Here is a 24387-nt window from a genome sequence, read left to right as displayed (position 1 = left end):
GGAAGGCTTGGTGACTGGGGCGTGAGGAAGGAGAAAGGAGATGGTGCAACAAACTTCTAAGCCTAGCTCAGGGCTAGGGGATCCAGGGCACCTTTAATTAATAACTTAGAAACACTGGCCCTTTCTGGTGTTGGTTTGAGAAACCGCCCATTTTTCAGAGAGGGGTAAGTGAGGCCCTAGAGAGGAAGGGAAGATTTCTTTGTTTAAGGTCACGCAGGTAAACTGACAGAAGGGCTTGACCCCCGGCTCCGGTTCCGCGTTGGGCATGGTGGTGCCTCGCAGAAAAGCCACACCCACCAGCAGCATTCGCAACCCACCTACCAACGGGAGAAGACGGCAGGGAAATCCCACTTTAAGACCCCGAGAAACTTCTGCGGCTCGGAACATGGAACTTTGGGAGACGGGGCCACGCCGGGCCTTTTTTGCCCGCGCGCCCCTTTTCGCCTTCCCCATTGGCTCATGCTAGGAAGGGCGCCGTCAGGGGGCCCTCTGGTCGCCTTCTCCGCGCGCTCTATGGCTAAAGCGCCCTGCGCAGGCGCGCGAAGGAAGCCTTCAGGGCCCGCGCTTTACGACACTTGTGCAGCAGCGGCAGCGGCAACTCGGCACTCCTTCGCGACGATTCGGCCGGGTGCCGCTGGCCGCGGTTGCCAGGGTGGGGGGGTCGCTTTGCGGCATGGCGATGGCGGAGGGCGAGCGGACTGAGTGTGCTGAGCCCCCCCGGGACGAGCCCCCGGCTGATGGCGCTTTGAAGCGGGCAGAGGAGCTCAAGACGCAGGCCAACGACTACTTCAAAGGTACGCCCGCCCTGGAGGGAGCGAAGGAGGGTGGAGAGCGGCCCAGGTCAAGGGGTGCCGGGCCCGCGCGGAACCATGGCAACGAGGAGCGCCAGCCTGGGCGCGGGGCAGGCACTACCAAGTGACTGGGCGTGGGGAGGCCGAGGATGGCGCTACCAAGGGGCGACAGAGGGGCCTTCTGAGAGAAGGGGTGACACCTAGAAGTGGCGTACGGAGCGGGTGCTAAGTGGGGAGACTGAGGAAGGCGCTTCCAAGTATGAAACGGGAGGGGGACGGGAATGAGGGCACTACCAAATGTGAGACCCCAGAGGTGCCAGCTTATGGTGAGACCTGAAGAGGGCGCTACCAAGTAGTGACATGGGGCGGAGCAGTGATGGCGCTACCAAGTGGAGAGACACCAAGTGGGGGGGAGGGGGGAACTGTCCCAATAGAGCAGGAAATCATGGGAGTGGAGAATAGATCATTAGATGGGAGGGAAAGGAAGTAGGAGATTTGGGGTTACACCAGGAGAAAGGAGGTTCTGGGAGTAGAGGTGAGGCAATCCCAAGAATAGTATGACTTAGGATCTTGGGAAAGAAAGGTGTGGGGGCACCCATTTATTCATTCATTCATTACGTTTATTGAGCATCTGCTATGTGCTAAGGACCATGCTCGACGTTAGGGATGTAGCAGTAGATGAGACAGATGTAGCCCTACCCTTATATAGCTTGTAATTTAGCAGAAGACTCAGACATTGAGTAAACACACAGATAAATATTAAAATACTTAGAAGCTGTGATGAGTCCTTTGGAAAAACCGCAACGTAGTGTGAAGTAGAGAATAAGGGTTAGAGGCTAGTACTTTAGAGAGGGCGGTCAAGGAAGATCGTACTGAGGAAAAGGAATTTAAGTTGAGAAAGAGAATTGGGAAGGAGTGTCCCAGGTGGGTGGAGCTGCCTGTGCAAAGGCCCTGAGGTCGGGAATGAAAAGAGACTGGCTGGCTTGGCTGGAGATTTAACGAGTTAGTAGGGAAACAGGTACAAGATAAGCTTAGGACAGGGGCCAGTTCATGTAGGGTGTCACAAGTCACTGCATAGACTAGTGAGAATTTGACTCTGCTATCCAAGAGGAGACATTGAGTAGGTAGACGGGCCAGTCTGGAAGTCTTTGGAGAGGGATTTGGGTATGATCAGCCTATGGGTGGACTGGAACACCCTGGGAATGGATGAGGTCACCTCAGAAGACAAGGGGCCTAGTACGGAACCTCAAGGGATTCTAATGTTTAGGACAGAAGAGTGGTCAGTGAGGTGGAAGGAAAATCAGGAAAGTTGAGAGAAGAGAGTGCATCTAGAAGGAGGGGCTCTACCTGAGGTCGGATGCTGCCAAAGCGAGCACCGAGCATTGACCATGGGATTTGCCTCTATAACATGTTGGTGGTCGCCTTGACCAGAGCAGTTTCTAGGGGATGATAGCGATGGTAGCCAGAGGGAAGGGCGCTGAAGAGTGAATGGGAAATGAGGAAGTGGAGACAGCAATTGTTGACAAGGGTTTTGAGAATTTTGGTTCTGAGGGGGAGTGGAGAAATGGGGGGAGGGTGCTTTTTTTTAAGAGTAGAAGAGACTAAGAGTATGGTCCTACAGAGAGAGAGTTGATCTTGCAGGAGAGAGAGGAGACCTACAGCAGCAGAGCCCTGGAGGAGGGGTGGGGCATGGGAGGAATCCAGAGCATTAGTGGAGAGCTGTCCTCTGGTGGGAGCACGAACAGATTTTAAGAGTGGGAAAGTCAGGCCAGAGCAGCGAGAAGGAGGTGGGGCTGGTGAGAGGTGAGGCTGGAAGGTAGAGCCCTGGAGGCAGGTCAGGGACATGATCCCAAGGGTGGTAGGAAGCCAAGGAAGGTTTGAAGAGAGGAGCAACACTGATTAGCGCGTTTGAAGGCGATCCCCCAGCGGCCTTGTAGAGACTGGACCCAACCAAGGGCAAGGCTGGAGACCAGGAAGGAGACTAGAATGGTGGACAGGTGAGTGGGGAGGGGGGTGGTGCCCACTAGGCTGGAAAGACGGAAATCGACTCAAGAAATGTTTCAGAGGGAGAATGACAGCGGCCGCCTGGAGAGAGGGAGGAGGGAACCCCAGGCAGGAAGAGCTGGATGACAAAGGCCCAGAGGTGAGCCTGGCACCAAGGAAGTGAGTGGGGCTGGAGTGTAAGAGGCCAGAGGAGTTTATGGTGAGGCTGCAGGCAGGAGCCCGAGCTTTCCACTTGAGGACCCCGAGGAGCCGTGGATGGTTCTGAGTGGGGAAGGACTGGATTGGGTTTGTGCTTCAGGAAGGCCCCTCGGGAGCGGCGGGGGGTGCGTACGCTGGGAGAGCTGGGAGGAGGCTGGGGCAGGAACCTGGGCAGGAGAGGGTGAAGGCCAGACCAGGGCAGAGAGGGGTTCTCGGGGTGGAAGTGAGAGAATAGATGTGAGAGATGTTCCGGAGGCTGACATGACAGAACAGGGTGACTGCCTGGCTTTGGGGCTGGAGGGGTCAGGTGTCCAGGACAGGGTCCAGTCTCCAGCTGGGGGTGGTGTGGAAGGTGGGGCTGTTCCTGCAGTGGGGCTCGAGAGGAGCAGCAAGTATGGGGGTGATGCTGTGGCGAGGGAAGAATTCTGGGAAACAGTAGGCCGTCGGGAAGGGCTCCTTGCCCTCCAGGACCTGGGATCTGAGCTCTTAGGAGGCCTGAGACTGGGCAGGTAGCCAGCGGTCCTGGCACTGAGCTGGAACGGAGGGGAATGCCCCTTCTGGTCCAGGTCCCTCGCTGTTTGGCAGGCAGCTGCAGGCGCAGAGCCCCAGTCTCCAGGGCTGGGGGAATAGCAATGAAAAGAATAATTACAGCTCGCCTGAATTGAGCCCCCGTGGTGGCCAGGTACACCACTTTGTTTAATCCTCCCCCAGGTACTAGGTAGGAGCGGGCCTGTTTGTTTATAGAGGAAGCTGAGGCTCTGAGAAGTGAAACCGCTTGCCCAAGGTCAGGGTGTGTGAGCAGCACAGCCCGGATATCCCCCTTCCTCACCACGTGCTTGGTACCCACGTTCAGAGTCCTTAGCCACAGCCTCACCTGGAGCCGTCCTGGCCCCAGTGGGAGAAGAGGGGCCCCAGGGGCTCAACATGGTGGGAGAAGAGGGGCCCCAGGGGCTCAACGTGGTAGGAGAAGAGGGGCCCCAGGGGCTCAACATGGTGGGAGAAGAGGGGCCCAGGGGCTCAATATGGTGGGAGAAGAGGGGCCCCAGGCCCCCCGCCCCCATCAGCATGGCTGGATCACTTCTGTGAACTCAGGCCCGTTCCAGAGGCCCTGGTGGGGCAGAGCCTGATCCCCAATGTCGTTCAGCTCTCTTCCCCTCTTTCTGGGCCTCATTGCCCCCCACCCCCTTCTGTAAAAAGAGAGGGGTTCTGTTTGACCCCCCAGGAGGCCTCTGAGTCTAAGAGTTTGTAGACAGGCTTAAGAGCTCAGGCTGCCTGGGTTCAAATCTTGTTTCTTCCTCTTACCTGCTGTGTGGCCCCTGGGCAAACCTTAACTTCTCTGCGCCTCAGTCTCGTCCTCTAAAATGGGGCCTCTTGAGGATTAAATGCGTTCATATTTGTCGAGCACACACAGCAGGGCTGGGATCTGGTGCCGCTGGGTGGCTGTGCGAAGCACAGGCCCCTCCTGTTTGCTCTAGTCTCTTCTTCCTTTCATTTGGTCATTTATTCACTTCTTTTACAAGCCTCTGCTGACCTCTTTCTCTGCTGTAGCCACATTTCAGCCAGGAGTTCCTTTCACCCTCACAACCAGCCCATGAGGCAGGGCCGATTGTGGTTCCCGCAGTTCAGATGAGCAAGCTGAGGCTGAGAGCGGGGAGGCTGTCTGCCCACGGTCTCGTGGTCGGGATCCTCAGAGCCAGATGTCCGGCTCCGAGGCACCAGGCTCCCCACCGCATGCCGAACGGCCCGGCAAGAGCGCTGGCCAGTCTGCCTCTGGAGCCCAGCCGGGAGGCTGGAAGGAGCCCTCGAAGGTGTTGGTGTTCCAGGGAGGGTCAGTCAGACTTGGGCTGCCTGCTTCTGCCCTTGCGTGTTTCTGGGAAGTCCTGGGCTGCCCTCCAGCGCTCACCATCCTGGGGGACACACCCATCACCTAACGGTGCCTACCCAGAGGGGGCAGGGCTGGCATAGGGGAGCCCAGGGGCCGAGGCAGCCGGAGACGTGCCTGATCCAGCCTGGGTGTCAAGGGAGGCTTCCCAAAGGAGGTGACACCCGAGCCATTTGAAAGATTGCCAGACGTCAGCCTGTAGGAGGACTCGCTGTTATATTGTTCCTGGCATCTCCCAGCACCTGGCTTCTTTCTCTAGTGTAGGTGTGTCCTGTCTTTCTCTTTCTTTCATTCCTTCCTGCCTTCATTCAGGAACCATTCATGAAGCCTGGAATCCTCTTCTTCCATTCTTTTCACCTGGCTCACTCTTTCTCCTCCTCCAGGTCTCAGTTCCGGCATCCCCTCTGGGTTGCCCCAGTTGTAAAACACTCTGGGTCATCACTGCCTGGGGGTGGATCTGTGTGTGCTGAGTCACTCCCACCCTGCAACTGGACTGTGAGCCCCAGGAGGGCAGGGCTGGGGGCTGCTGGGGGCTGCTGTGTCCTCCGACAGGGCAAGGGTTCAAAGAAGTAAGACAATCAGGGCCCCTGCCCTTTTGGGGCTTAGGTTCAAATTGGGATGATGGATTATAAGCAAACAAAGGAAAGCCATGGTTTATCAGATGGCTCTGGAGAAAAGAGTAGTAGAAGTTAGGGCAGGAATTTTCATTTTAGGCTCAGTGTCTGGAGGACTCTGAAACCTTAGACCAGAGAGGGCACATAAGTTGCCCAAGGACACACAGCTAGTAAGGAGTGGAGCCAGCAATTGGGCCCAGGCTACCTGCCCCTGTGTCTGTGCCTGTCTCTATGCCAGGCTCCCACTGAGAGGCCACCTGGTACGGAGGATGAGAGTGGGAGCATTTGGGTCTTGGCCTGGCTCACAATTCCTGCCTGCCACTTTGTGTGTTGGGGTTTCCCTCCTAGAGCCACGCCTGGAAAATGGGGCTAATGCAGCTGTCCTCGGGGTTGCCGTGAGGGTTCGGTGAGGCGACTCATGCGCCAAGAGCCCCGTGTGGCACCTGGCACGTCATGGCCTCCGCAGTTCGGGCACACCTCCTAGCTGCGGCCTCCTGCCTGCTGAATGGCCATATGGGCAGGACCCAAGACAGCTCTGCAGATACACACTGAGTGTTTGACCTTGAACAAGACCTCTGTGGCTTGCTGTAAAGTGAGCACCAGACGGTGCTTATGCCGTGGGGATGTGAGGATTCCACAGGCTGAGATGTAACGTGCAAGGCATGGCCGTAGCTCATTTCAAATAAAATTGACCTTTCCCCTTGGCCAGATGTCACATCCTGTCACTCCACACTTAGAACATTGATGTCCACACCCAGCTCTGGCTGTGGTCTTTGGGATCTGTCCTGCCAGCCTCCCTGCCCTCATATTCTGCCCTCCCCCAGCTCACTCCACCCCAGCCACACCACCCTCTTGCTGGTCCTGGAACATAATGCTCTCTCACCCCTTCCCTCGCCCCCCCAGGACCTTTGCACCTGCTGTTCCTTCTGTTGGGAATGCTCTTCCTCTGGTCTGGTTTGTCACTTCCTTTGGGTCTCTGCTGACGTGTCCCCTTCTTGAGACCTAAGTAGGTTCCTTTTCCTTCCCCACTTCCTATTCTCCTACTAGAACCCCTCTTTGGGCTTGTTTACTTGCTTGGGGGGCTGGACAACCAAGGGGCTCAGGGAAGACTCACACTTGCTGGCTCACAGCCCAGGTCTGGCACTCAGTAACATATCCTCTCTGGGCCATGGGGAACATTCAGTAAGACCCTCCTGAAGTCCTGGAAGAAGTATTGTCCACCTGGGGCCTTGGGGGGTGATGGTTGGGTGGATGGGTGTGTGGAAGTGATTTGGGGTCTTAGGGATTTGGGCCTGAGGAGACAAGGCCTGTGCTAGGGTGGGACAGGACAGGGAAGGGGGGTGGGCTGAAGAGACGTTTCTGAGCTCAGCTGTGGACCTCAGTTTCCCCATTTGTAAATTGGGGGACTGGGCGAGTACCCAGCCCAGGGCCTCTTCTGGCTGGGCGGTGGCAGCCTCGCCTCACGCTTCTCCTCCTCCATCTTCACAGCCAAGGACTACGAGAACGCGATCAAGTTCTACAGCCAGGCCATCGAGCTGAACCCCAGCCATGCCATCTACTATGGCAACCGCAGCCTGGCCTACCTGCGCACTGAGTGCTATGGCTACGCGCTGGCCGACGCCACGCGGGCCATCGAGATGGACAAGAAGTACATCAAGGGCTACTACCGCCGGGCCGCCAGCAACATGGCTTTGGGCAAGTTCCGGGCCGCCCTGCGCGACTATGAGACGGTGAGCCAGGCCTCGGGGGGTGAGCCAGCTCCCAGCTTCTGAGCCAGGCGGGTGCTGAGGGCCGGGTGGGGGCAGGCTGGGGGAGGACGGCCTCTGTGTGTGCAGCTGGACTAGACGGGGAAGGTATGAGGGGGCCATTCACATGTTTACTTGCCGTTTGCTCATCCAACAGATGCCAGCCGGGCTCGTAGCCCAGCTCTGCCATCGTCGCCTGGTGACCTGGGACAAGTTACCTGGCCTCTCTGTGCCTCCTTTCCCACATCTGTGAAATGGGAGGACAGTAAGACCTACCTCTCAGGGTTGCCGTGAAGAATAAATGAGCCTCTGCTTTCCAAGTGTTTAGAACTGCCCCTAGCATGTAGTCAGTGTTCTGTAATAATTAACTATTATGATAATTGTTGCTGTTATTGTTGGTGAACAAGAGGCACACAGCTCTCCTGGTGGAGCTTATAATTCGGAGGAGGGCAAAAAGCAAGCCCGTCATTGTGAGGGTACACAGAATCTTTGCAGGTGAGGATATGGGCCTGGGAGAAAATAGACGAGGGTGATATGCTGTAGAGGGAGCAAACGGGGGATGTGTTTTAACGAGGTGACAAGGGAGGGGACCTAGAGGATGGCAAGAATTCACCAGTTCACTTGCTCATCTGCCACCCCATCACTGTAACTGCTCTGATGATAACGACAGTGGTAAGGACTCCCAGAGCACATGCCTTCGGGCCAGGCATGTTCGATACCCTTCTTGTCAGCTGGCTGAGGGACTCGTGAGGCAGCCCTGTGAGGTGGGAACTGTGATTACTCCCATCGTACAGATGGGGTGACTGAGGCCCAGAAGGCTCAAGTCCCCTGCCCACCAGCACGCGCAGGCGAACGGCAGAGCTGGGATCTGAACGCAGGCAGCCCGGCCCTCCGGCCCACTCTTTCCCCGCTGGAGAGAGTCGCTCCTCGAGAGCAGGGGTTTTGTTTATTCTGGTCATTGGGACGGTGCTTGGCATCCAACAGGGGCTTAGTGTTCGTTGAATGAATGATCACTCTGCCCCCGTCCCCGCAACGCACCCGGCACTCCCTCCTTTCATTTCATTCGTCACGCACTCTGAGCAGCTTCTGTTGTGTCGGGAGAGGCGGCAGGGGAGGCTGAGAGCCACAGGCTGCAGTTGGAGGGAGCCAGGGCAGACGGTTGGGGCTGGCTGCTGGCCCGGAGAGGAGGGCGGCTGTCAGGCCAAGTGCAGCCTCCAGCCAGGCGCTGGGCCGGGGGCACCTGTGTCAGGGTCGGGCAGAGGCCTGAAGGAAGAGATAATTCAGAGACTGAGGGGCGGAATGGAGGAGGGGGCTGGGGTGACCCCCCGGGAGGAGGACGGAGGAAGGAGCAGCAGAACAGAGCCCTTGCAAGCGTGGGCTCCCAGGCCGTTCCCCAGCCAAACCTCTCCCTTGTCCCTTGGCGTCCTCATTTGGAGAATGGTAACAAGAGGAGTGGCCACCTCCTGGGCGGCTGTTGGGCTCTGGTGAAGTGGTGTGCGTAAAGATCATAGGGCTGGAGGGCTCCGTAATGAGTAACTCGGAAGACAGGTGGGGTTGGATGGGGATTTCCTGCAGGTCCCCAAATGGGGGGAGGGGCCTTTCCTGCAGGTCCCCAAATGGGGGGAGGGGCCTGGAGGAGATGGGAGGGGGCAGGAGATGAGAGGAACCCCAAGCACAGGTCTGCGGCACAGCTCTGGCCCAGACTGGGCCCTCGCCCCGCATATTCCATGAGGCTGAGAGGTCACTTGCAGCCGTCTTGTGGGCATACTGCATCTGAGTCTTCTCCCGGGCCTTGCGGATGCCCTGGGGGCCGGGTCACGGCCCATTTCCCTGTGAGGGCTTTGCCAGCAGCCCTGGGGAGCCCCTGCACGAGCCTGAGATCCTTGCCCACCTGGGCCAGCCGCCCGCCTGCAGGTCGTCCTTTCTGACATGTTTCATCCGACTCTGGGTGCAGGGCAGAGGGCTGGGCCCTGGGGTGGCTCCCCATCCAGTCTCTGCCTCCAGGGCTACCTTGGGACGTGCTGGAGTTTCACGGAGGATGTGCCCAGGCCCCCTCTCAGGTCATGGCATCCTCGGAGGCGGAACCAAGATGTGACCGTGGTTAAACGAAGAGCCTGAGGCTGTGTCTCACAGCAGCCTGGGCCCTCAGGTGAAGGACCCTTCTTTTCTCAGCCTCAGTTTCCTCACCTGCATACTTACTGTGGGCCTAGCTCTGCTGTGAGCTCTTGACGTGCTTTTTACAAGAAGGAAAATGCGTTCAATCCGTTCTGCAAGAAGGAAAAAGAGGTCTAGAGAGAGGAAGTCCCTCCTCCAAGGTCACCCAGCAGCGAAGTGGCAGGGCTGAGACTTGAACCCATAGTCCATGCTTGTAATGGTTAGTGGACCGTGAAGTCAGTGTAACAGTTTGAGACCAGCACTTCTGCCTTCATCAAATAGAATAGAGAAGAAGACAGCAGTTCATTGTTTGGAGGAAGTACGTATATATTTGTGAAAGAGTATTTTTCATTTATGTGAATACGGATGCGTATTAGGTGTGATAAAATATATATTTCTTACTGTGAGTCATAGTCTCAAATTCTGAAGGTCACTCATGCAGGGGCTGGAGGCGCCGGCTCCGCGGTCAGGACGCCCGGCTATGAGCTGTGTATCTCTGAGAGCTTTGGATCTTCGGCCTCAGTGTCCTCATCTGTAAACGGAAGAGAACAGCAGAGCCTGCCTCAGTGGCCTTGTGAGGATTCGGCAAGAGTAGTACGTTCAGAGTAGGGCCTGCCTGTGCTCAGTACTGGGTGCGCTTTCTCCTGGGGGTGTCTGGGGAAGAGGCTGCGGCCCCCAGGAAGGGCCGTGTGCAGGCACAGGGCCTTGTTAGGGGGTGGGGACGTGGGGGCACCTCTCTTCTGCTCTCCCTCCAGGGCAGGAGCTGATCTCCCCTTTCCATGGGTCCATGTTGAATCCCCCCACCAATGCCCCTCATCTCCAAGCTCATCCTTCCCGGGGGACTCTGGCTCCAGGATTCCCCGCCCCCTTACTGGGTCCTCTTCTCAGAAGATTCCACCTGTGTTCTTTCCCGTCTGTGACTGGAACTCAGGTGGTGACTCACACGGGCCCGGGCCGGATCTGGGGACTCCTTCAGCACTCCTCACCCTCTCCTGGGATTTTTGGGGTTTGGTTTGTAATATGGTTTGCATTTGGGTTTCTTCTTACAGCATAGCCCAGCACAGTCAGTTAGCAGTGCGTTTTGCCTCGCTAGCCTGTACGAACGCCCGTTCCCCTAAGGTGTGGACGTATGATAGTAACAGGAACGGTCACAGCTGACACCTGACACGGCGCTCTCAGGGGCCGGGTGCGCTGGTGACCTTCGTGCTGTGAAAACTCATGTGATCTTCATGACAACCCTACGCAGTGGGGACTCTTACTATCCCTGATTTACAGGTGAGAAGACCAAGGCCCAGAGAGTAGTCACTGCCCCAAGGTCCCGCAGCCAGGAAGGGACAGCCTGGTCCCAGACTTGGTGGCATAATCATCGCCCTTAGCTCAGGCAGCGTGCTCCGATGGTCTCACTCTGATTTATTATGGAAGGAGTGTTGGTGTGACCTCCTAGATGAATTCACTGGAGGGTCTCGACCCATGGGGTGAAAACCCTAGTGTCCTGCTTCCCACTGCCTCCCCCAGACCCCTGGCTTCCTTGGTTGCCCATGTGCCACTGGCAGGCGTGGCCTCTCTCTGGGCTGCATCCCCTCACCTCTACATTGGAAATAGTCATAATGGCCCACAACCCATTGTCACGTGGGTCCCCTGAAGTGAGCTCTTGCTCCTTCACCTCAGTTATAAACCCGAGCCGTTGTGAAAAATAGTCTGGTAAGTTTGGGCAGCTCATTTGGTGGCAAAATCCAATCTGAACTGATAGGCCGTTGATGGTCTTGTTTGCCCCCATGTAGTGCGACCAGAAGTTTCACTGCAGAAACGGGAGTGTGTGTGGTTACCAGGTGCCACCCGGACTTGCTGGAGGTGTCCTGTAACATACAGCACGCGGGTGCACTGTGTCACCTTTCTAAAATCCGAAGAGTTCCCAATTCCCAAACACGCGCAGCCCCCGTGGCTTCACGTGGGGATCACAAGCCTATGTTATCATTTCATTGATTCGAGTCGTTGTAGTTACTGCCTGTGAATACTCCCAGCTGAAAATACCACTTTTTAAAAGCAGCTTTTTATTTTGAGAACGTTGTAGCTTCACACGCAGCCGTAAGAGGTAATACAGAGATCCCACTCTCCCAGTTTTCCCCAGTGACGTATCTGGCATCACTATCAGAATCTGAATACTGACACGGATACAACCCAGATCCCACTTTTTTTTTTTTCTTTTTTGCGGTACGTGGGCCTCTCACTGTTGTGGCCTCTCGCGTTGCGGAGCACAGGCTCCGGACGCACAGGCTCAGTGGCCATGGCTTACGGGCCCAGCCACTCCGCGGCATGTGGGATCTTCCCGGACCGGGGCACGGACCTGTGTCCCCTGCATCGGCAGGCGGACTCTCAACCACTGTGCCACCAGGGAAGCCCCCAGATCCCACTTTTTAAAGAAAAGTCCAGCATTCGCTTCTGACCCAACAGGCCTTGGGACCCACTAGGCCCCTCCAACCTGGAGCAAACGACCTTCCCCAGGAGCGGAAGCCTGGCAGGGTCACTTCCCTTTCCCAGCCAGGCAGCCAGTTATAGTAGCAGTCGCAGCAGCCCCAGGCCCTGGCACAGGCGCTCGCTCGCTGCTGGGCCCTGTGATGGGCCTGATGTTAAATTCTCACAGCCACCCTCCACCTCTCCAGCCTCCCTCGCTTTCTAGAAGCTGAGGGAGGCTGGAGAGGTAGGGCTGCCTGCCCTGGAAGGCCTGGATGCAGGCCCTGGAGGCCTGGCCCCAGAGCCTGCACTCATGACCACGACGGTGTCTCCCTGGAGGCCACGCAGGGCACCGTGGGGACGGTGGCAGCGGTAGGGAGGGGAGCACATCCCAGCGTGCTGGGGGAGCAGGATCTCAAGCAGCGAGAGAGCTGAATCCTGGCTTCTCGGGTCAGTGACCTCACCTCTCTGGGCCTCAGTTTCCTAATCTGTCAAGTGGAGATGTGATAACATCACATAGAGCTGCTCTAGGATTCAGTGAGCAAGGTAATTGCTCACAACATCAGCCGCGTGGTGAGCGTTCGAACACTTAGCTGTGTTCCGGTGCCGCTGCTGCTGTCGCTGCTCCCGCCCCTCTGTTCCCGGGGTCGTCGGCGTTTGCCTGCATCCCGCACCCCAGCCTCTGAGCTGTCTGCGAACAGGGTAGTGGCTCAGAGGGAATGCTTAGTGGGGCATCCATCCACTCCGGGCATTCGTTCCCAGCTGGGACTCGGCCTCAGCCCTGCCCTCGTGGCCATGGCCGCCTTGCAGTGGGGAGGCAGACCCATCTCCAGCAGTGCTCTGGGCTGGGGCGGGCGGGGGGAGCCCAGGGCCCTGTGTGAGCCCAGAGGGGGTGCCTGACCCAGCCTGGGGGAGAGGGGAAAGGGGAGCTGAGACCTGGAGGAGGAGGAGGGGCTAGAAAGTCGCTGGAGGTAGAAATGAGGTGCTCTGGGCCAGGGGCTGCCTGTACGAGGCCTGGAGTTGAGAAGGAGCTGGTGCTTGGGGACTTGGGAGTTTGGTCTGGCTGGTAGTGCTGGGCAAACAGAGAACGTGGAGGGGTGGGCGGGCCTCTGTGGGCCAGGCCCAGTGGTGATTTGGACTTCGTTCTGCGGTGTGGACTCGTAAGGTCTCCTTGGTGGGGAGGACTCCAGGGAAGGTCTGGTGCTGCCTTTCTCCCAAGCCTCGCACTGCACCCCTACCCTGGGTGGAGCTGCCTGGCAGGGTGCCCTAGCCTGAGCCTGCCCCGAACCAGCTTCCTGCCCCTACTCCTGGCCTGCACACCCATTCTCAGGGGCGTGAGCCACACTGACCCTCAGGGGTTATTAGCAGATGCCTTTTCCCAGGCTTCTGACTCACTCTGCCAGGCTTTCCAACCGGGGGGCATCCCTGCCCTTGAGGGCCAGCCCTGGCACACCCCTTTCGGCCCCCCCGGCACAGGAGCTGTGGGAGTCCGCTCCTGGGGAGGCCAACAGGGTGCGCAGGTCAGGCAGGGTCCACTAATAGTTACAGGAACAGTTACAGATAACTAAACTGAGGCTCAGAGGGGTGAATTCACTTGCCCAGGGTCACCCAGCAAGTAAGGAGCAGAGCTGGGATCTGAATGCAGCCCTGCCTGCCTCTCAGCTTGGAGGATCAGAGCTTTTAGGAAGCGGGGTAGAAGGTAAGGAGAGCGGAGAGGACAGGCTCCTTCTCCTGAGAGCTGAGTGTGTCCCAAAGCCGTATGCCTGCCGCTTCCTCCATACGATCTCATTTAATGAATGCAGCAGCCCACGAGAGGGGGCATTGAAGAGCAGCCTACGCTAATGTGGACTTGACTCACGCCTGGCACCGCTGCACACACTTCACAAGTGTTCACTTGTTTAGTCCTCCCAGCCCCCAGGGTAGAAACACTGTCACCTCTACCTTACACAGGAGGAAACTGAGGGAACTCACTTGTCCTGGGTCTCCCCAGAGCCCAAGATTGAACAAGGGCCACGTCACCACGAGGTGCCCGCTGCTGCCCACAGAGCCCAGGCTGCATGCCAGGCCCTGTGTATCACCCCCAACAGCCCTGGCAGGTGGAGCCTGTCATCTCCCCCATCTTGCAGATGAGAAAACTTAGGCTCAGCGAGTCCGGGTTATCCAGCAAGTCATTGCCTCTTCAGATGAGTCTGGGCTGTAAATTATGACTTTGGATCCGGCCCACCCTTTCCTGTCAATCCCACCCTCCTTGGTATTGACTGTAACGGTATCAGTAAAGTGCATCTCAGCCCGCTCTGATTCCAATGAGGAGGCTGAAGTGGGGCCAGTTTTATTCTGATGATGGTCAGAGCGAAGATTTATTAAGAGCATCTGCGTGGGTTGGCACGTTTACCCACCCGGCAGCCCTGTGTGGGCAGCTCTGTCAGGCCCAGTTTGGGGATGCAGAAGCTGAGGGCCAGAGGTGAAGCGAGCCCAGGCTTGCACCCCTAGTGCACCCGGCACGGGTGCTCTGCTCAGCAGTCGTGAAGCCGCGGGCCAGGCAGGCCGAGGGCAGCCGCGGCGTCCCCGTCTCCCTATGGCCCCGACCCCGGCCTGGGTGTTGATGCCTCTTTCCTTCCCTCCCCTCTCACCCACCCACGCACCCAGGTGGTGAAGGTGAAGCCCCACGACAAGGATGCCAAGATGAAATACCAGGAATGCAACAAGATCGTGAAGCAGAAGGCCTTCGAGCGGGCCATCGCAGGTGACGAGCACAAGCGCTCCGTCGTGGACTCACTCGACATCGAGAGCATGAGTGAGTCAGGCCTGGGTGCCCCGCTGTGCCCATCCCAGAGCATTCCTCGTCTTTGCCTGAGCCCTCCATTCCCAGTGCATGCTGGGGCGCAGGGGGGATGGGGCTCAGTGGTGCCTCTGGTGCCCGTCCCCACACGCTGTCTGTTGCTCCTTCGCCTGCGCTTCTGGGGACTCCACAGTCCAGAGCTGGGTCTGGAGGTTCCGGATTCGGGCGAGCTTCCCTGCTGTACCACCCACCCTGCCCTCCACAGTTGCATTCACCCGTCATGGGCCTCCTGTGTCTGGTTTGTCCGTAGGTCCTCTGGGCGCTCAGCTGAGTCTGTCATTCATTCCACAGATGGTTATTGGGCACCTAATAGGTGCCACTGTTCTAGGCACTGGGGACACAGCTGAGAACAAAACAGCCCCTGCCCTCCTGGAGCTGGTGTCCTAGTGGGGAGAGAGGATTGACTAGTCAGTTAACAGTGTCAAGTGCTATCAAGTCCAGTCGAGGAGAGGGCCTTTGAGCTGACCTGAACGGAAGGAGCGGGCCATGAGAGGACCCGGCCGGGGAGTGGCATCTTCTCTCACTCCATCCCCCTCTCAACCTGTGTGTCCAGCGCCATGTGCCCCGTGCCTGGGAGCCAGGCCCGACTTCCCACCCTCACAGTGGCTATGGCCACTGACTCTCATCCCCCCATTCACACACCAGCCATCGAGGATGAGTACAGTGGACCCAAGCTTGAGGACGGCAAAGTGACAATCACTTTCATGAAAGAGCTCATGCAGTGGTACAAGGACCAGAAGAAACTGCACCGGAAATGCGCCTACCAGGTAACGCCCCTGTCGAGGGCTGAACGCGCCTGTGACCCCAGGATAGCATCACAGCCGGGCCTGAACCCCATCACAGGGCACGAGAGGAGAAGGGTGGTACCGGCAGCGAACACTTGCTGAGCCCGTGGTGTGCCTGGCACCCTGCAAATGAATTCTTTATTTCTAGCATTTCCATTGGGTTATTTTTTTCAATAGCTTTCATCTCTCTGCCCCATATGTTCATGCATGTCATTTACCTTTTCTGCTAGATCCTTTAACACATTTTTTTCATAGTTATTTTAAAGTCTCTGTCTGGATGTTCCCCCATCTCTGGGTCTGCTTCCGTTGTGTGCTCTCTGCGTCTTATAATTTTTTATTGTATGCCAGACATCTTGTGTAAAAGAGTAGTAGCGACTGAGGCAAAACTTTCCTTCAGGAAACGGCAGGACCTGATTCTGTCGGGCTGCTATTGTGAGGGTCTGTGTCCATCTCATCTGCAGTTCAGGGGCAGGTCTTATTGGACTTAGTTCACCACCGGTTTCAGGTGTCTTCAGAGTGGAATCAGGACTCTCCCGTCTGCAGGGCTTGGGATCTCAGCCCTGGCAAAATCCCAGGGATGTCTTTATGCTGTAAAGTCTCCAGCTTTTGGAACTGGAGGAAAGCGCTCTGATTTTCAGCCCCGCTGCCAAGATGGGGTGGCTGGGGAGTTCTCTGCCTTCCAGTCTCACCCCCACTTTTGTGCCTCAGATGGCCTCTCTCCACCACGCCGCCTTGCGCCTTGCCTTCTGGGTGGCTGTGGGAGAGAATCCGAGGGCGAGGGTGGAGGCCTGCGGCGGGGCCCCTCAGGGCTCTGTAATGCCAGCCCACGCAGGCACGAGGGTTCTGCTGCCTTCCCCTCAGCCTTGAAGGGTCTTGCCCTCCTGGCGCGCTGCCAGGGGGGATGCAGTCATGGTCCCTTTCTCCCAGGGAAGGGTTTCTCACCGTTACTGCCTGCAGTTTGATTAATTTAGGTTTCTTTGTGTCCTTGCTCTCAGATGTTTCAGGGGTTTTTTTGTTTGTTCCTTTGTTTTTGTTTCTTTTTTGGCTTGTTCTCATCATTAGGGCAAGAATGACAGTCTTGCACAAACTCTTTACATTCTGACCTGAAGTGGACATCTCCTACTTTTTTTTTTTTTTCCCCAGGCCCTGCTGTGCAGCTTGTGGGATTCTTAATTCCCCGACCAGGGATTGAACCCAGGCCCTGGCAGTGAAAGTGCCAAGTCCTAACCATTGGACCACCAAGGAATTCCCTCCTCTTCTCTTTAACACTCTGTTTTCCCAGCTTTGTATTTAGAAAATTGTCAAGCCTACAGAAGAGTCAAAAGAACAGTGTGGTTAACATCATACCCCTTTCACACCTAGGTTCACCGTTAACGTTTTGACACATTCACTTCATCTTTCTATGTATATGGGTGTGTAGATACACATACACTTCCTTCTTTTTCCTGAACCATTTGAGAATAAGTTGCATCATAATCTGTATCCCCTAAAAACAGGACATTCTCCTACGTGACTATGATTTAGTCATCCCACCTTAGTAATTTAGTACCAATACAATAATACTGACTAATGCAAACAGTCCACAGGCTGTCCATAAGATTTTCAAACACTGTCAGGTGTACATGACATTGTCAAGGTCATCTTCAATCTGAAAGAACTAATATTCTGTGTTTCTAGACAAATATTTTAATTTTCCCCAGTTTTTTCCCCCCAGACATTCTTTTTAGCTGTTTTTTTTAAAAAAAAAAAAAAAATCCAAAATCCGGGGAATTCCCTGGCAGTCCAGTGGTTAGGACTCTGTGCTTTCACTGCCGAGGACCTGTGTTCAGTCCCTGGTTGGGGAGCTAAGAATCCCACAAGCTGTGTGGTGTGGCCAAAAATAATAATAATAAAATATAAAATAAAATCCAGAATCCACTGAAGGATCAGCTACTGCATATGACCTGCCTTTTTAACCTTTTTTTCATCTAGAGCAGTCTCAAGCCTTTGTGGGAGATTTTCGTGACATTGACATTTAGACGTTTCCAAGCCAGTTGTTTTATAAAATGTTCCACATCTGGCTTCATCCTATGTGTTTCTTCATGATGCTGATTGTTTTTGTTTTTTTTTTTAACATTTTTATTGGAGTGTCATTGCTTTACAATGGTGTGTTAGTTTCTGCTTTATAACAAAGTGAATCAGCTATACATATACATATATCCCCATATCTCCTTCCTCTTGCGTCTCCCTCCCACCCTCCCTATCCCACCCCTCTAGGTGGTCACAAAGCACCGAGCTGACCTCCCTGTGCTATGCGGCTGCTTCCCACTAGCTATCTATTTTACATTTGGTAGTGTATGTATGTCCATGCCACTCTCTCACTTCGTCCCAGCTTACCCTTCCCCCTCCCTGTGTCCTCAGGTCCCTTCTCTACGTCTGCATCTTTATTCCTGTCCTGCCCCCAGGTTCTTCAGAACCAATTTTTTTTTTTTAGATTCCATATATATGTGTTAGCATACGGTATTTATTTTTCTCTTTCTGACTTACTTCACTCTGTATGACAGTCTCTAGGTCCATCCATGCTGATTGTTTTAAGAGAAACCAAGAATCTAGGTTTTCCCATGAAATAATCCTGATGTTTAAATACCGCATGGGACACTCGGGTCACAGCTTGGGGGCCGCCTCTGTTCCCGGCCAGCACCCGCGCAGCCAGGCCTCCCTTGCCCCTTCCTCTCCTCTCCCCTCCCTGCCTCTCCCTCACCCTCAACCCAGCAGCGTCTCCTAGCCAGTACAGTCTCTCTGGGGCTGGGGTGGGCGGCAGGCCCTCCAGCTGGCCCCACTCACAGCCTGCCCTGCCTTCCAGATTCTGGTACAGGTCAAAGAGGTCCTCTCCAAGCTGAGCACACTCGTGGAGACTACGCTCAAAGAGGTGCGCGCTGGGGGCAGTGTGCGGGCAGGCGGGCCGGGGCGGGTGGCTCCCTGGCTGGGGAGGGGCCACGGAGCTCAGAAACTCACAGACCCACCGGGCTTGGTCTGCCTTCTCTCTCCCTGACATCTGCCCTCCTCACCCACCCTGTCTCTCTCCTCCTGGCTGTCTCTCTCCTCCCCTCTTCATTTCTGTGCCTTACGCCTGTGTGTTCTGCACGGTTCTTCTCGGTCTGCTGTGACCTCTCACCCCTCCCCTCGCTCCTCCCCCCTCCCCACATCTCTCTCTGGGCCCCTCCCTCTCCGGTGGCCTCTTTTCTTCCAGACAGAGAAGATTACAGTGTGCGGGGACACCCACGGCCAGTTCTATGACCTCCTCAACATATTTGAGCTCAACGGTTTACCCTCGGACACCAACCCCTACGTATCCTTCCTCGGAAGGGCAGGCCCCTCCCCTGCCCCGCCTCCCGGGTATGGGGTGCAGGAGGGAGAGGAACCCCTGCCTGGGAAACAGGCGTGAGCCTGAGGAGGGAGAGGCCTGAGTGCTTGCACTGGCACTGAGCGGGGGTGGAGCGGCTGGCGGCCTTGCGCTCCGGGCTCTGGGGCCAGACCGGTCAGGGCCAGTCCCCGCCTGCTGTGTGACCTGGGCAGGTGGCCAGTGTGTCCGAGCCCCAGCTTCCCCCCGGCTTGAAAGAGGGCTGGATGTGTGTGGTATAAGAGCATATACGTGGGGCGCCTGGCCCAGCCCACACCTGGCTTCCCTCTTGGTTGTGCCGTTTTCCAGCTATGGCTGTGGCAGGTCACTTCACCTCGCAGTTCCTCGGGTTCCTCGTTTGTAAAATGGGGAGAAGAGGTAGTGGTAAAGTGGGCTTCCCTCATCGGGCTACTGAGAGGAATAGTGTGTTAACACCTGTGACGTGCTCAGTGGCCCACGGTCCATGCTGAATAAGTATTTGCTCATGTTATAACTGCCTGATGAATGGCCACTGGGTGGGGCTACCAGGCCTGTGCAGTGTCGGGTGGGAGGGCCTGTGTCCCATTTGCCCTATGGCTTTGGGCCTATACTGGGGGGAGAGCTGAAGCCGGCTGACCACCTGGGGTCTCCCCCTCTGCCATCAGTTTCCCTGAGGAGCAGGCGAGGTTGGAGATCTTAGTACCATCCCGAGGCTCGGAGAGGCCAAGCTGCTGGGCCAGACCTACACAGTGAGGAGAGACGAAAGCCCAGATGCCCCAAGCCCTGCTGGCGTTCTCGACCCCAGGGCAGTGCCGCCAGGAGCCGGGGTGTGGAGGGGCTGAGGAGGGAGCAGTCCCCCCACCCTTGTTTTCCTTAGCAGAGCAGATATTTAATGGCGACTTCGTGGACCGCGGCTCCTTCTCCGTAGAGGTGATCCTCACCCTTTTCGGCTTTAAGCTCCTGTACCCTGATCACTTTCACCTACTTCGAGGTGAGCTGGGAGGCAGCAGGGTCTGGGGTCAGGGTGGGGACCTGGGCAGAGCCCTCGCTTTTTCCTCTGTGAGCCTCCCATTTCTTATCTAAGAAGTGGGGATACCGGTTGCAGGTGTGTTTGTTTTGTGTCTTCACTGAGATCACGCACGGGCCTGCCCTGTAAGGTTGGGCAGGTTGTGCACTGTGCAGCGGCATCACGTTAATGGAGCTCTGTGGGCCCTGGTGAGGACTTGGTCATGGGAGGGCTCTGAGCAGAGGAGGGTCAGGGGCTCTCTCTGGTGTTAAGAGGATCGCTTGGGCCTCCATGTGGGGAACAAACCAAGGGCTGAGAGTGGGAGCAGGGAGACTGGTGGTGGCTGGACCCGGGTGGGAACAGTGGTTGGATTGGGGCTCACTTTTCAAAGTAGAACCCAGAGTGTTTGCCAGTGGGCTGGATGAGAGTGTGAGAGAAAGAAGGGGTCAAAGGGGGTACTCCAAGGTTTTGACTGGAGCATCTGGAGGGCTGTGGCTGCCACTGACAGATGCGGGGACAGGAAGAGCAGGATGTAGGCTGGAAGATGGGGAGCTTGGCTCTGGATGTGGCTGTGAGACTGAGAGATGTCTGGGGGCACCCGGGGGGCTGTAAAGTGTGGGTTCCTCAGCGTACATGTGGTATTGGGCAGGATGAGCTCACCAGGGAGTGAGGGCCGCCGGCGGAGGACCTGCCCGCTGAGAGGTGGGGTGGTGAGTGGAAGGTGCAGCCAGGAGAGGGGGAGAACCAGGAGGAAGTGAGGGCAGCGGGCTGGGTTGGGGGCTCCTGGGGGCACGAGTGCTGACAGCGGGCAGGTTCACAGCCAGGTTCGGGGGGTTCTTGCAGCAGGACCTGGCATGTGGCAGATGCTCGATGAGCGCCTGCTGCAGCCGTGGGGGCCTGGCAGCTTCCTTGTCTCCCCCAAGCCCCGGGAGGGAGGAATTAGGTTGCGGGTGGGAAGATAAAAGCACGGCGTGGGGCTGGCCCACAGCAGGCATTCTGCAGGGGGCCTCTTCTTTGTCAATATCTCCCCCTCCTTGGTACTTCCTGCCCAAAATGTACGGCAAGTCCTTCAAGAAGGAGCCCAAGGCTCACAGGGGCAAGGGACAGGCCTCTGGTCACTTGGGATTGGGGCCAGGGCTGAACCCAGGCCTCACCCACTCCGTGATGATCACTGCAGGCCTGGGCCTTGTGGCCATGTGCCTTCTCAGCCCGTTTGCCCCTCTAGAAAGGGGCCAGGTTTCTGGGAGGGACCAGTGAGCTGCTGTGTGGATGCCATTGGCTTGGGGCCACCAGACTGTCCTCAGCCTTGGCCGGGGTCCGAGCCAGAGGGCACCCAGCGGTGCTGAGGTTTCTCTTTGTCCTGCTGTCGGCCAGGCAACCATGAGACGGACAACATGAACCAGATCTACGGCTTTGAGGGTGAGGTGAAGGCCAAGTACACAGCCCAGATGTACGAGCTCTTCAGCGAGGTGTTCGAGTGGCTCCCGCTGGCCCAGTGTATCAATGGCAAAGTGCTGGTGAGGCAGGCCCGCCCCCGCCGCCGCTATGAGGTGCAGCGAGTCAGAGGGTTGAGGTGTGGCTGGCCCCTGCCCTCACGCTGCTGTTCCCACCTGAACCCCAGATCATGCACGGGGGCTTGTTCAGTGAAGACGGCGTCACCCTGGACGACATCAGGAAGATCGAGCGGAGTCGGCAGCCCCCAGATTCAGGTGACTGGGGAAGGCTGGGGACAGCCCCTCCCTCCTGGGGCTCGGGGGCTCCAGCCCTGCCCCGATGGGCTTTGCGCCCTCGGCAAGAGACAGCAAGGCTGAGCCTCAGTTTCCTGACCTGTAACTTGGGTCAGTGCACCTCCCTCGTGAGGCAGTGCTGGCCGGGGAGCATGAGTGTCCGCAGCACACGGCGGTCATTTATTTATTTATTTGTGAGTTCACCTGCTGCCCCTGGAGTGATGTGATGGGGACAGACAGCAGAGTGTTAGCCACACACAGCTGTGGGGAGAGGGTGTGTGTGGAGTGGTGAGGTAGCGGGCCGTGGGAGGGCCTCCTGGGGACACCACGCGAACACCGACAGGGCAGGAGGAGGAGGTGCCTTCTCGCAGGAGTGCGGCCGGGCAAGCGCGGGGCGCGGAGGGGCTGGTGAGGCCAGAGCCTGTCCGGCCTCACAGGTCTGGGTGAAGAGCTTGGTCTTTGTTCCTAGGGCAGTGGGAGCCACAGAGGCTTGAGCAACAGAGGGACCTGGTCAGAACTGCAGTGTTAAAAGCTCCCTCCAGGGACTTCCGTGGCCCCAGGGCGGTCCAGTGGTTGGGACTCCGCGCTCCACTGTAGGGGGCTCGGGTTGCATCCCTGGTGGGGGAACTATGATCCTGCATGCTGTGTGGTGCGGCTAAAAAAAACAACAACAAAGAAACGCTCCCTCCAGCTTTGGGGCCCTAATGGATTGAATGGGGTCTGGTCCCGGGGGAAGGTCAGCGGGGAGGCGAGCAGCAGCTCAGAGTCCTGTCTCTCGTGCCCCACGCCTGCCCCGCGGCGGACGGCCCCTCCCCTGCCCTCCGTCAGGCCCCGACGCTCCCCTCTGCTCCCTTCCAGGTCCCATGTGTGACCTGCTCTGGTCGGACCCGCAGCCACAGGTCAGTCTGCCCGGGGCCGTGGCCAGCAGGTGCGGGCTGTGGGCAGAGCGGGCGGGTTGGAGCAGCAGGCACCCTGAGCTCCCTGTCTCCCCAGAACGGGCGCTCGGTCAGCAAGCGGGGTGTGAGTTGCCAGTTCGGGCCCGACGTCACCAAGGCCTTCCTGGAGGAGAACAACCTGGACTACATCATCCGTAGCCACGAGGTCAAGGCCGAGGGCTATGAGGTGGCACACGGCGGGCGCTGCGTCACCGTCTTCTCTGCCCCCAACTACTGGTACGTCCCCACCTGCCCCACCCATCTGGTGGTTTTCTTTTTTTAACTTTTTGTGATAGAAAATTCCAAGGATACATAAGAGTAGATAAAATAGTATGATGAACGTCCACGTACCTGTCACCCAGGTTCAACAGTTACCAGCTCTCACCATCCCTACCGTGGGCTATTGTAAAGCAAACCCCAGGCATTCTCGCTTCTACCCGTTGTTGCCCTAGTATATTTCTGAATGAAGGAAGTCTTCTTTTCTGTGTGTAATTGTGATGCCACTGTCACACCTTCTAAAGAGGTCACCTGAACCCAGCCAGAGTTCCATTTCCCCACGTCTCTCATCAAAGTCTCATTTTAGTCGATTTCTTCCAAGCAGGACCCAAACAAGGGCCACGTTTTCAGTCTCCTGATCTTCGAGTTGCCTGTTCTTCTTGCCCTCCCCCTTGCTGGTTTTTGGTTGAAGAAACCGGAGTCTCTTGTGCTCTGGCCGTTCCATCCCCAGGTGGCCGGACACCACGTTCCTCTGTCCCCTGTGTTTCCTGTTGATTAGAGCCGGGGCATGGTCAGCCTGGAGACCAGGTTTTGGCAAGAGTCCTGCCTCTGTGGGGCTGCCCGTGCCCTCTGCCCATCCTGTCAGGAAGGCCCTCTGCCGGCCCTGCTCCCTGGGCCCTCTCCTCCCCGCCCCCGGCTCCCACGTGGCCCTCTCTCCCCCTCATCCCCACGCCTCCTGCCTCGGCCCCCTGGGCCCCTCTTCACCTGGATTCCTCTCTCTTGCCTGGTGAGCCTCTGTCCGTCCATGTCCTTGACTCTGTCCAGGGCTCTTCTCCCTCCCTCTCCCTGCCCCGCCTCCTCCTTGATGCCCCAGGCCCACCCAGCCTCTGATGGACCACACCGGCCCTTCTGCCCTTGTCCCCGCAGCGACCAGATGGGGAACAAAGCTGCCTACATCCACCTCCGGGGCTCTGACCTGCGGCCCCAGTTCCACCAGTTCACAGCAGTGGTGAGTCACCCCCTTGGGTCCCCTGCTCTCCCTGGCCTGGGCCCCGGGGGGAAGAGGCTCTCAGGGGTAGGGCTGGTTTCTGCATCTGGTGCTCAGAAGACCCTCCTCCACGCGCCGGCCCATTTCTGTCTGTGTCTAACCTGTGTGCCTCTGGTTTCTCAGCCTCATCCCGACGTCAAGCCCATGGCCTATGCCAGCACGCTGCTGCAGTTAGGGATGATGTGAGGCCCACGTGACAGGGACCCTGCTCCCCATCCGACCCCAGGCCCGGCCCAGGGCAACGTTGGAACCCCCTTTTACTTTGTAAAGTTTGTATTTATTCCCCTTTAGGTTTGCAGAGGGGGTGGGGGGCTGGCCAGATGGTCTGCTCCCTGGACAAAGAAGAAGGAGGTGGAGAGGCGGAGGGTGGGGCACCAAGCCGGCATTCTGGAGGGAGGCCAGCACTGCTGGGGGGGACGGGGCCCAGAGGCTTCCCCGCCCCCTTGCTTGCGTGGCCCCTCCCCTGCTAAAGCAATAGGTCCCCGCCATGGGAAGACCCCTGGAAGGAGGGTCATCAGGGAGGCCTCACCTGCACCTCACCCGCTCCTGGCAGCCCCAGGGCGGGGCTAGGCTGGGGCTCACCCCCTTCCCGGCTCTTTTATGTCTGTAATTAATTATGTTAAAATAAAGTCAT

The 24387-nt window shown here is 57.4% G+C and overlaps 1 protein-coding gene across 1 annotated transcript; it reads left to right on the top strand.

Moving 5' to 3' along the window:
• Window positions 1-596: 596 nt before the first annotated feature.
• On the top strand, window positions 597-24387 carry PPP5C (protein phosphatase 5 catalytic subunit). Its single transcript, XM_082677744.1, has 13 exons — window positions 597-794; window positions 6978-7219; window positions 14486-14633; window positions 15324-15445; window positions 18306-18371; window positions 18693-18791; window positions 19707-19812; window positions 21202-21344; window positions 21449-21536; window positions 22413-22453; window positions 22548-22726; window positions 23633-23714; window positions 23877-24387. The coding sequence occupies exons 1-13, from the start codon at window positions 674-676 to the stop codon at window positions 23937-23939; spliced, it is 1500 nt and encodes a 499-aa protein (XP_082533870.1). The 5' UTR covers window positions 597-673; the 3' UTR covers window positions 23940-24387.

The sequence above is a fragment of the Grampus griseus genome (assembly GCF_964374135.1).
Source record: "Grampus griseus genome assembly, chromosome: 19".
Lineage (NCBI taxonomy): Eukaryota > Metazoa > Chordata > Mammalia > Artiodactyla > Delphinidae > Grampus > Grampus griseus.
Note: the sequence above shows the minus strand (reverse complement) of the source record. Positions and strands in the feature narration are given on the sequence as shown.